Here is a 12,769-nt window from a genome sequence, read left to right on the forward strand (position 1 = left end):
GCTCGGATCCGGAGACGATTGACGATATCGGATGTAGGATCTACCTTGATATGGATCGGAGTGATCGGAGTTGGTTTTGCGAAGTCTCGGTGGTTTTTACACGCTGACGGGGGCCAATAAGTACAGTCCACCCACCTCGGTTTGTCTCCTTTTCTCCTATCATGATTCATGTTTGTTTGATTGTGTCCTCATAGCTTTCCGTGGCACCCGACCTGCCTGCACGCATAGATGTTGATGTAGTCGCGGAACGACTTCAAAACCGTCAAAATTGTCCCTTTTAGCCTCTTAAACGCCGGATCGCCCCAGCTGATTGAAGGCATACTGAACTTGTTAAATAACCCCGACACGGGTTGCTGGACGATTGTGCCATCGGTGAATCACACAGAATGACCGATACAACCAGCGACGAACCTGTTTCTGGGCTTAGACCTCGGCCGCGGTATTGGGATCTGGGGGGCATGTTTTTCAGGATTCCATCGAACAACTTCAAACATGATATTTCAAGACCTTAACTGACGGTCAAAACTTCTTCGATCCATTGCAGATCCGGTTGTTCAGGGGTTTCAACATCTGATCAGCAAGTTCGACCCGCGACCGCCGACCAATGATGATCCACGTACCAACGATAACCCACCGACTAATGAGGAGCCGCCGAGTGGAGAAGAAGCGCTGACTGGAGAAGAAGCCCCGGCCAATGTGGGCCCGCCAACCGATGAGCGTCCTGTCCAAACGATTCAGGAGGACCCATTTCTCTCTTTTGACGAAATCAACTTGCGCGAAGAGCTCTTGGAACAATTACATTCTCACCTCCTACCTCTCATCCAGGACCAAATGAGCGCTCTCTGTCATTCACTACATCCACTAGGCTATCTGGTAAAACCAAAGTCCACACTCCGCCGACTCTTGCGAATGCAGTCCGAGATCGAACCTACAATGGATCAAATCCAATCTATCATGACTATCGTCTGTCCAAAACCCATACCTCTTGCCACACGAACCGACGACCGTCACCTCAGAGGATTAAAAGCACACAGGCTTCACTTCCTGAAAACAGAATTTGACGAAGGATGGTGGCGGTATATATGTCAGACGTTTGGAGAAGCCTATGAGGAAATACAACAGGCGGGGCTCTCATCGGAGAGATCTAGGAACCAATTTGATATATCCTCATACCGGGACAATTTTGGCGCCCCTACGGTTCTCGTCCATGATTCGATCGAATCAGCTTTGGAGCGGCTGAAGGAATCCGAATTCGATTATGTCAAACATCGCTGGGAATCAGCTATACCGAGAATAGAACTCGTGTTGGAGAATATCAATGCAATGCTGTATCAATCAGCCATTTCAACAAATGAAGATTCACTGCCCCGATTATTTATCCCTGGACCAATGATCTACCTCGCTAAAGTAGCACTACCGATCGTGACATTATCCAGACTTTTTTTTGCCAAATTAGCAAAGCGCGGGCTGAACAAGGAACGGCTCCCATCGCTCACAGAAATGTCTTCTGACCAAATCGAATCCTTGGCTAAAGTGGCGGAAAGCGTTGGTAACGAAGTCCTTAAACTCACCACTCTTCTCGTCTGGGTCGATGGGGGTCGTGCAGCTGCCCATAGTCGCGATTTGATTTATCGAGTTAGAAGAATTAAAACTCATCTTGATTCCGCTCTTTTTCTTGTACTCTTATATCTTGTTCCTTTGATCCCAGCCCACGATAATTTCGCTACTCAAAATGACTACAAGAGTTGGTTTGTTGTATGGAATCATTCACTTATCTTAGCCCTTCATAACTTTGAGCGTGCTGCAAAATTGTTGGACATCCCTGCCTTATAGTTATCTGTACACTCTTGCCGTCCTTGACTTGTTTCCCTCGTCTCCGAACTCTTTGTATGATTGATATTCACGCCTTTGCAATTTCAAATAAAACAGGTGATATGCTTGGATGCTCTGGTCTTCCAGATGGTGCCAAATATTGCAAATCAACAGAGAGAGTTCTCTCGGCACAAATCGGAGGGGCATTTAAACAAAATTAAAGAGGGGAGCGAGGAGAGATGTCGAGGCAGGAGGTACTTGGATCAGGATATGGCAAAAAAGGCGCCACACTGAGTTTGGTGTTTACTGCTAAGCAGTCCAGAGTCTTATTCTGGACACATCATTGGTGCTGGAATGATTTGTGGTCTTGTTGAGGGTAACTTGGGTGACACAAAACTAAGAGAAGTTTGACAAGATGTCAAGGACAAAGTCCAAGCACAATCAGTCAAAGTCTAATCATCATTCAGTTATGGTGTTCAAAGTTGGTTTGATGACCGGTGGTGACCGGTCATCGAGAGGTGTGAGTCCTCTCGATGACCGGTCTGTGCCGGTCATCGGGAGGTGTGACTGATGACCGGTCCGCGCCGGTCATCGAGAGGTGGGAGTCCCCTCGATGACCGGTAAAGACCGGTCATCGAGAGTAGCACCTCCCCTCAATGACCGGTCATCGAGAGTAGCACCTCCCCTTGATGACCGGTACACACCGGTCATCGAGAGTGGCACCTCCCCTCGATGACCGGTACACACCGGTCATCGAGAGGTGTGACTGATGACCGGTCCGCGCCGGTCATCAAGAGGTATGAGTCCTCTGGATGACTGGTTGTGTGCCCATTGATGACCGGTCCAGACCGGTCAGAGAGGTGTGATTGCTGTGGGCACTCCAAAAAAAAGGAGACTTGGAGTGCACCCCAATGCACTCCATTTGGTATTTGCCAGCTGGAGTGCAAAGCCAAAATCCTTCACTGAAAAGGTGGAGTGCTTGGGCTTACACTCCATTTTTTTTGGAGTGCATCTAGCTGCACTCCCCTATTTTGGTCAATTTTGGAGTACCCAGTTGTGTACTCCAATAAACATGGAGTGCCCATCTGGGGACTCCATGTTTTGGGAGTACAAAATCAAGGCACTCCAACTTTTTTGGAGTGCTGGCCCCCCAAAGCCAAAAATGTGGAGTGCACGAAGTAAAAGTTTGGAGTGCATTTAGGCTGACCCTAATTTTATGCATGCATAAATCATAAAATCATAAAATCTTTTTTGCAGGGGATATGACTGTCTGATTATGTAATGCAAAATTTCCTCACCAAAATATTTTTATGATTTTATGATTTATGCATGCATAAAATTATGCAAACTAACTTTGAACACCATAACTAGTAAGGAGGGATAACAGTAAAGGGAACAACTAGACTATATACAAGTATAATATAGGCTAAGTTGTGGGTGTATAGGTTATAGAGAATAATGGTTTGGACCTGTTGCTAGGTACCCGGCACCGCCGGCACCCGCCGGGCGGTGCCGGGTGCCTGTTTTTTTGTGAAAAGTGGGGGGGTACCCGCTCAAGTGCCAGGACAAGCAACTGTCAGTACATACAACCACACTGAGGAAGGCAACAATTTTTATGAACCAAGGTAGAGGTCCATCCTACACAAGCAGCAGGTAAAAGCATTTTTCATCTAATGTATCCAACAAGTGAAGGGTAGGAATTACCTATAAGGCTAGAACGGAGTTGCCATTACCGGAACAGCATTGCTGTGTCTTGATGGTGTGGGGTTTGACCATCAAGAAACAGCCAAAAAAAAAAATCTGGTCACCTTGGGGAAAGAAATGTTAAAAAAAACAATTCAGCAAGAAACCTGAGTCCAAGGAGGCGGTTACCAAGCTGAGATGAATAAAAACAATCATTTCTGATTGATAGGATAGACAAGAGAAGAGAAAAAAAATCAATGTGCCATCAGTTGGGGCTGAAGATGGTAAATTGAAACTATAGAAAGCTGGCTGAGGAACTGGAAAGTTGATCAAGGCTTTAGAGCGTCAATCATGACTCAAATGGGTGTCCGGAGGGTGTAGAGGGTTGTTTGATGTGACCAACGGTTACTTGAGGCCATCAATGGCTGCTACGGGTTGCTGGAGGCAATCAACAGTTGCTGGAGGCCACTGAGGGTTGCTTGAGGCTCTGGAGTGACAATCCAGGCTCTGGAGTGTTGATTGAGTCTCTAATGAGTGTCTGGAGGCTGTAGGTGATTGCCTGAGGCCAGAGAAATTTGATTGAGGACGGAGATGGTTGATCAAGGGAGCTAGAAAGGGTCCATGTGAACTACAACAAGTCCAGACAAGCAAAGAGTTTTGATTATCTCTGATGAGTGCTGAAAAGCAACAATGAGTCCTTTAAATTACCAGTGGATTGAGATCAATAAGTTCCAAAACAATTAGCAAGAGTGATTGTCAGCGGGAGCTCTTGCGTAGAGAGCTAGCTGGACAAAGGTGCAATAAATATATATATTTATTGCTATTCTGGATACAACTGAGAAAGAAGAAACGGAAAAAAGAAAGAAAAGGAATAAGAATTGTTTGTGAGTTTACGTTAAGCGTGTTATTTTCTAGTCCTTGTGGACTGGTTGAGCCGTAAAAACTGGCCTCTCCGGATAGAAGTCTATCGGAGGTTAGATCACAGATAAATATGTGATCTTATGGTTTCTTCCCGGCTATATTAGCACGGATGGGTTATTACCAAAAAACCCGAGCGTTTATATTTATAATGATATTTAGATTTTTTTTTGTTTAAGAGTTAAGTTTAAAAGAGATAAGAAGGATAGGGATAACGGAGTGATAATGAGATCACTATAGGTAGCTATTTAGGTCGGAGTGTGAGAGCTTACGGAATTAATACCCTTGGCGCTATTCTCTAACAAGTACAAGTTGGGGAGCGGTTCCTATGAGAATTCTATAATGTGAATGTTCGGAGATATTCTGAAGTCAATACTTAATTCTGATCTCATTCGAATAAGTCTAAGGATCAAGGGCTAGTCGAGTAGAGTCTAATATTTCTGGATACTAATAGTACTACTGAAATATGGAGTCTACTTGAGTAGCAGTCTTTACCTTGGTTTCAATATCGGATTGAGATGTCGAGTAAATGGATTGATTTCTGATTCTCTGGGTCGGAGGTTCTCTCTCTCGTCCTTCAACGGGATAATAGTTCTCTCTTTCTGCGACTCCAACTATGCTTTCCTCATCGTGCAGCTCTAAGTTTTTCTTTAGGAGTTTGTTCTTTATTTGTAATTTCATAAATATCTTTTTATAGCGCTTGTGGTTTCTTAGTATTATTCATTTCTTATTCATTATTCATGTTATCTTGAGTTCCGCGCCCGCGCGTCTCTCAATCAATTAATTATTGTATTTTAGTTAATTTACTTTTGTAACCCTTTTGGACTTCTCAAAAGTCTCAAGGGTTGACAGTGATTCACTTCTAAAAGACCAGCTGATTGGGATACTTCCCATTGTTCAAGTGTAGCAAAAAAATACTGGAGGAAAGAGTGAAGCTGGGAAAAATGAGTGTGTGGGAAAAAAATAAAAGGTGTGACTATTGGAGCACATGGGTCTTGAGGGTAACTTGGGTGATAGGGATGGCACTTGGGTACCTGTTTGCAGGTACCCAGCAACTGCCAGCAGGTACCCGGAACACCGGCTCACCACCCGCCGGCGGGTGTTCAGTTTTTGGGCAGGAAAAAAACGGGTACCTGCCCATCTTGGTGGGCCAGATGGATCGGAGGGATCTTTCTGTTTGAAGAGGTGGGAGGTGTACATACCACCTCAAGCGGAGAGATCCCTCTGCCCAGAGGTGTGTACACCTCCTTGACCGGAGGGAAAAGCTTGTGCACCTCTTTGACCGGAGGGATCCCTTGGGTCAAGGAGGTACGTACACCCCCAGGACTCTGGGAGGAATCCCTGGGTCAACAAGTATATTGATGACTAGGAGGATTCCTTCCTGCTCATTGATCTACTAGATGTGTGGGAGGACTCCCTCCCGGTCATTGATATAATCAATGGCTGGGAGGGCTTCGTCCCGGTCATTGATATAATCAATGGCTGGGAGGACTTCGTCCCGGTCATTGATATAATCAATGGCTGGGGGGACTTCCTCCTGTTCATTGATATAATTGATGGCTGGGAGGACTTCCTCCCGGTCATTGATATAATTGATGGCTGGGAGGACTTCCTCCTGGTCATTGATAGAATCAATGGCTGGGAGGACTTCCTCCCCTTCCTCCCGGTCATTGATATAATCAATGGCTGGAAGGACTTCCTCCCAGTCATCAATATAATCAATGGCTGGGAGGACTTCCTCCTGGTCATCAATATAATTGATGGCTGGGAGGACTTCTTCCTGGTCATTGATATAATTGATGGCTGGGAGGACTCCCTCCCGGTCACTGATATAATCAATGGCTTGCTGGCTGGGAGGACTCCCTCCCGGTCATCAATGAGCTTGCTGACTGTGTGAATCCCTCCTGGTCAGCAAGGTTATGTATTGCTGACTGGGAGGGATTTCTCACCGGCAGTGAGTATATCAGAGCGGGTACCCGCCCCTGCACCCGGTACCCTGTATACCTGCTGAGCACACGCCGGCGGGTGCCGGGTGCGGGTGCGGGTGTTGAGAATTTGCCAAATTTCAGGCGGGTACCCGCGTGCAAGAGGCCATCTCTATTGGGTGACACAGACTAAGAGAAGTTTGACAAGATGTCAAGGACAAAGTCCAAGCACAATGAGTCAAAGTATAATCATCATTCAGTAAGGAAGGATAACAGTAAAGGGAACAACTAGACTATATACATGTATAATATAGGCTAAGTTGTGGGTGTGTAGGTTAGAAGCATACTACATAGGGAAATGCTAATACACTTAAGGTGTTCAAAGTTGAAATCATAAAATTTTCATTACATAAAATCATAAAATCATAAAACTTTCAAATGATGATTTTATATGTACCATTTTAGAAAGGTTGCTCTAATTTGAGTGTTTGGGTGTACATAGTTTTTTTAAGCTTAGATTTTTATGATTTTATGCAAGTCAACTTTGAACACCCTGACTATCTCAACAGGTCTTTCCCCTACATCTGATTGCAGCTTCCAAGATGGGCCAAGATGTCAGAATGAGACTGACGGAGATGGGTCATGCCTGATGACACAAAAACCGATTGGAGGCAAGATTATCTATGATTATTGGTCAAGATACTGTCATGTAGAGGAAGGAGAAGAGAAAAGTGGAGAATGGAGGGGAGGGACGAAAGAAAGGGTAATCACAATGGATTCGAAGCGCGGATATATATAGATATATAACTAATAAACATTCTCTCAAAATATTCTTTCATTCATACAAGAACAGCGCTCGTTTTGCCGTATTTTGTTGAGGTGAGAGGATAAAGTAATACAAAAGCGTCTCATAGGATGAAGAGAAACAAAGTCTTTGGACACTTTGTGGGAAGGACGGGAGCGGTTTTTCTGATCATTTTTACCTGCGGTTTTCAGATGCCTTTTGATGCTCAACTAGGACGAACAACCACTCGATCAGAGATGCCAGTGTTGCCCATCTCGATGAAGATGTCGCTTTGCTCGGCCCGGTACAAGCCTTGTTTCAACCTCTTTTGGTCGATATGGTGGCCGATGAACCCGATGCTTCGGCCCAGGACAAACAATGCATTCAAGGTCCCGATCTAAGTGATTTGGAAAGGAAAAAAAGGAACTTGTCAGTGATGGTCATCGGCAAATCAAGCACGAAGATGTTCGGAGACTAACCTGCATGTACTCATCGGCTTCCTCGCGGCTGAAAGCCCCCGAATTCCTCAAAAGATCACAGAAGCAAACAGCGATGCATCCATCGACGTTCAGGATAAGGGTGTCCTTCTTAGAGCTAGTGACGTCCTCGACCGCCAGAGCGTAGTCGAGCATCTCGACGCTAGGGAAGTTCTTCTTGGCGAAGTCCTTGACCAGCTCGACGCGCATGTCAGGGTTGGCTTTAGACTTGATCTTGTGGCCGATCCCGGGGATCAACTTGTTGGCCCTTCGCATCGAGTCCACAAATTCTCGCGGAGTCAGCCCGGTGTCTTTGGCGCGCGAAAACTCGCGCGCGGCTCCGTCCAAAGCGCCTCCAAATCGGTCCCCAATCGTCAACAGACCGGCGACCAGCGAGCTCACCAAGTCTTTCCCCGCACGGGTCGTGATCACCGTCGTCATCGCTCCAGAGACAGCTGGCCCGTGATCCGCAGTGAGTTGCAAGCACATCTCGAGGAACTTGCAGGCGTAGGGTGGCAAGCGACGTTTAAACCTGTGAAAACAATGTGCATCAGTGCTACTATCGTTAGCCATGTCTGTCCGCCGGGAGCAGCTCACCAGAGCAATGAAATGACGCCTCCTACTCCGATCTCTTCTTTGAAGACGTCGGTGATCGGCATGCCAGCATACAAGAGCTCAGCCCCACGCTCGTCGGAAATCGTCGAGATGAATGCGGCAGGTTTTCGGACCATTCCCAGCTCCTGAGCCCACTTGTAATCGACAGGGATGTTCGGGGGGTCACGCTCGGCGCTGGGCTTGATGGTCCCATCTTTGACGAGACCGGTGTACACTTTCTTCAATGCTGCCGGCAGATCTTCAAAGGTGTCTGGAACGACAAACCCGGCGGCGCGCATCGCCTTGTTCTTGGCATCGGCCGTCTCGAGGTCCGAGTTGGCCATCGACCCAGCATGCCCGAACTGAACTTCGGTCGTGAACATCTTGGCACAGGTCCCAATGGCCCATGCGACGATCGGCTTCTTGATCTGCCCAGACTTGACCGCCTCGATCACCCGGTATTCTTCAACACCGCCTACTTCACCAAGCAGCACCAACATCTTGCAGTTGGGGTCTGCTTCGTAGCGCAGCATGTGGTCGATGAACGTGGTTCCCGGGTAGCGATCCCCACCGATGGCGATACCTTCGTACGTGCCGTTGGTGGTCAGAGAAAGAATGTTGTTGAGCTCGTTGGACATTCCTCCCGACTTGGAGACGTAAGCGACCGATCCGGGGCGGTAGAGCTTGGACGCAATGATGTTGTCCATCATCCCGCCGGTGTTACCAATTCGGAAACAGCCGGGCTTGATCCCACCAACAGTGGCGGGACCGATGATGATGACCTTCTTCTTATGGGCGAGGTGGAGGATCTCTCGGGCGTGTCTCTCGGGGACGCCTTCGGCAATCAATGCGATCGATTTGATTTGAGGGATCTCAAGCGCATCGAGAGTGGATTGGTAGACGGAACGGGAGGATGAAAAGTTGACGAGGGTATCGGCTTCGGGATGCTTTTTGACCGCCTCTGCGATCGTCGCATAGACAGGGAGGAGGGTTTCCTTGGTACCCCAGTAAAACTTCTGGACGTGATGGCCGCCAAATGGATAGATCATGGCGGCCACGGAGGGTACCTTGCGCCCGCAAGCAAAGTCAAAGTCGAGCATTCCTTGGATAGCTCGAGGCTGGAGTCCATAGACCAAGCCCCGAGTAGTTTCATCGAATGGGCGGAACCAAGGACGCTCGGCAGGAGCCCCTTGTGCGAAAGAGACGACCCCATGTTCTTCTCGGCTTTCTGGGACAACAGTGGCCGCGAAAGACTCGGTGGCCGCGGGTGAAGTGGCAGAAGTTGGTTCGGAAGCCTTGCTGTGGCCGTTGACGCCATTGGGGGCGCTGTGGATGCCGTTTGACATAGGTTTGGAGATTCCGAGAGCCATTGGGACGATCGAAGATATATGAGTATCAGGCTAAGTGGTGCAGCAAACAAATGTCAGCAGCTTGGTCAAACCTGGTCGAAAGGAGATGGAGATCCACGCACTCCAAATACTTGGATTTCGATGCCCAGGGTTTCGCCAATCAGGCGCATTTTCTTCAATCCTTCTTGGTAGTTGGGTCCACCTCGACGGACAAAGATCTTGACTTTGTGGCGCTGGAGGCCCTCCTTGTAGGTTTTAAGTGCATCGATGATCCCGCCAAAGGTAGCGGCGACGTTGGTGAAGTTGGCAATACCACCACCGATAATCAGGACCTTGCCCTCAGGATGGGGCTCGCCACGGGTCATCAGATCCAGGATCGTCTTCGCGTATTCGAAGGTCTGGCCCTTGGTAGGTGCGCCCGAGTATTCTCCGTAATTGGCAAGTTCGTGAGCAAAGCCATGCGCAGCAATGGCATCACTGGGGACGTAATCCAGTCACATTCACGGACAAAGGTCAGCGGGAGGACTCGGAAAGAAACAGCAGACGATGCTTACGAGTACACGACCGAAGCACCACCACCAGCCACCATGGTCCAGACTCGGCCTTGGGCATTCAGCACAGTAAGCTTGAGCGAAGCACCAGTGCTGGCGTCCAACTTCTGGATATACGCCTCCTCCTTGGTAAGATCACGGCCGAAAGGAGCAGGGAACACCATGGGTGGCCCGCGGTCGGCAAAGGTTTTGGAGCCGTTGATCGCTACGGAGGTTTCCCGGCCGATGGCCCACTTGGCGCCGCAGAGATAATCGGCTGTTTGGTCGAGTTTGGCGGCCATGTCGAGGAAGGCGATCGACGGGGACCCATCGGCGGCCTCCATGCAGACGAGGGGGTTGATTTCGAGGTATGTGTAGTGCAGATCGACGTAGGTGGAGTAGAGCCGGGCGAGGAAGTCGACCAGTGCGTCCTGGCGATGCGAGGGGACCGCGGCGAGCAGTCCAGCCTTGAGTTGGGCTCGGTCGGGCAAATCGCCATCCACGGGGACGGTGATCTTGGCGGCTTTTGCGTCGACATCACCGATATCCACTCCACCCTCGTGGGTAAACAGGATCATGTCACCCTCTCGTACGGAGTTGATGCACACATAGTATTCGCTTTTTCAAGCATCAAAGTAAGTAAGGAGACGATACTGACCAACAAGACATGGCATTCCCACTCAGAAAGAAGAAGAAGAAAAAACTGGCTTACGTATCTGAAGGGTGAGGAGCAAAGGGTTCGACGATAAAGGTATTCAAGGTGCCCATGACGCCTTCGACGTTGACGGGTTTGCCAGCACGCTCCTGGATCCATGCCTTGGCTTCCGGCCAGGTCTTGTTGAGGCCTAGGAGTCCGGCCTTGCCACGACGCTTGATGAGCTGGTCAGGCTTGACGACCAACTTCTCGCTGAAGACCCAGGAAGGCAGACTGCTGTCGGGTGTGATGGTCTTTGATTCTGGATCCCAGGAGATCTAATACATAGGGACCCAAACAAGAACCAACAAGTCAGACAGAGCACAGAGTCAATGACATCATCATCGATGACAGACAAAGGCAGGGAAAGAGAAGCGAGATGGTTTATTTGAAGGAAAGAGGATGCTTACCTGAGCCACCTTGACTTCTGGCGCCTTGAACTCGGGACGAGCAGGGCAAGCCTTGCCGAACTGGGGGGCTCGGCCAAGGAAATGGGCAACCAGCAATTTGGCGTCATACTCGCGAATAGCTGGACATGAGACAAGGGGGAGATCGAAGGTGTCAGAAGAACATGCACGAGAGTCGGACTGATGGTCGAAGGGAACGGCACACACACCTTTGGCAGACATCGTTTGCTAGAGTCTTACTACTATGGGTTTGATATCACTGGAATCAATCGAGTGGTCGGGGGTGGGGGTGGGGGTGGATGCTTGGGGGAGAGGGACAGGCTGCTTAAGAAGGGTGGACTTGTTACCCCAATGGGATTCGGATTTAGAGTTTGCTTGGGAATCTTCCTGCGACTGACACTGCGAGTGTTGCGGACTAGTCAACCACCTTCGCGAGTGATTTCTACTGGACACCGCCTGCCTTTAATTGCCACCCCCCCGTCTCTCCAACGACCGGAGCATCACTACACCATTTCCCCAGATACGCTGCCCAACTATTCAGGCACATACTGCAAGACTTCCCAAGCAGGATGGGGATCCGGGGAAGAAGCTGTCATCCAACTTCTCCCATCCAAAATATATTGTAACCCAGCGGACTTCATGCGCTCTCCGCTCATGATTAACTTCACTCTCAAAGGAGGCTGCCCAATGACTAAGCACATACAGCAGCGCTTGCTGATGATCCGCTAGAATCCACTTCATCCGACATCAGAACCTGGGAGCTCAGCTGGTCCCCAACGGAAAAATTGACTGGATGATCTGCCTGGCTGGTTCTCGATAACAATGGATCGCACCCAAGTCCAGTCTAATCCCACATCTCTCTTCCCAATGATACATAGAAAATCTGTCGATTTTTGAAGCAACTCAGCCTAACTCAGCTTTGTACTTATGTATGTATGTACTTTCTTCGCGATCTATCATGTCAACTGCCCTGTGTGGAAGCGAGCAGTTCGTCAGCTGCAAAAATCAGAGTGTCCAACGCCGGCGCCTGTATGGCTGTGCGCCTCGTCGGCGGCGTGTTGCGGCTTTCCTCGGACCTCACCCCCTCACCCCACCGATAGGGCTCTCCCTTCTCCAGCTTGTTGTACCAGGGGGCGGCGTATGTATTCAGCCCTCGCTGCGCGTAACAAGCCGCCATGTGGCATACAAATAACCAGTTCAGTGCTTGTCCATCAGCGCACATCTTTCGCTCTATACCACTGATAAATCACATTCATAAGCATCGCCTCTACCGCCAGGACCTCCCTCGACTACTCAAAAACCACTCGGACCTTACCCATGCAGTCCTTAACCCTTCTCGGTGTTTGTGCGCTACTCTTAATGCAGAGTCAAGCTGTTTATTGCGTCTTCGGTTGCAGGAAAGGAGCGAAATTTGCCAAGAACGTCGGGTATTGTGGGAGGAGTAAGGTTCGCGACAGTCTCTTACCCCCTGGCTCTCAAGACAAAGATTACCTCCGTAAGCAATTTCGCGCACTGCGTGAAGAACCAGAACGTACTACTGAAAGCTGTTTATGCTCGAACCCGCCAACTATTTGGTCATCCAGTATTCAAAGCCAAA

General features: G+C 48.9%; 2 protein-coding genes across 2 annotated transcripts; one reads left to right on the forward strand and one right to left on the reverse strand.

The window, feature by feature from the left end:
• Nucleotides 1-386: 386 nt before the first annotated feature.
• PtA15_5A257 (uncharacterized protein) lies at nt 387-1,780 on the forward strand (the record flags this gene model as incomplete). The annotated part of the gene is made up of 3 exons (XM_053168998.1): nt 387-413; nt 559-1,635; nt 1,709-1,780. The coding sequence occupies 3 exons, from the start codon at nt 387-389 to the stop codon at nt 1,778-1,780; spliced, it is 1,176 nt and encodes a 391-aa protein (XP_053020239.1).
• Nucleotides 1,781-7,348: 5,568 nt separating this feature from the next.
• Nucleotides 7,349-11,394, reverse strand: PtA15_5A258 (uncharacterized protein; the record flags this gene model as incomplete). Its single annotated transcript, XM_053168999.1, has 8 exons — nt 7,349-7,519; nt 7,602-8,130; nt 8,196-9,592; nt 9,664-10,018; nt 10,096-10,689; nt 10,784-11,043; nt 11,176-11,294; nt 11,382-11,394. 8 exons carry the CDS (start codon nt 11,392-11,394, stop codon nt 7,349-7,351), a joined length of 3,438 nt encoding a protein of 1,145 aa, XP_053020240.1.
• Nucleotides 11,395-12,769: the final 1,375 nt, after the last annotated feature.

Source organism: Puccinia triticina, chromosome 5A (assembly GCF_026914185.1).
Source record: "Puccinia triticina chromosome 5A, complete sequence".
Taxonomy (NCBI): Eukaryota; Fungi; Basidiomycota; class Pucciniomycetes; order Pucciniales; family Pucciniaceae; genus Puccinia; species Puccinia triticina.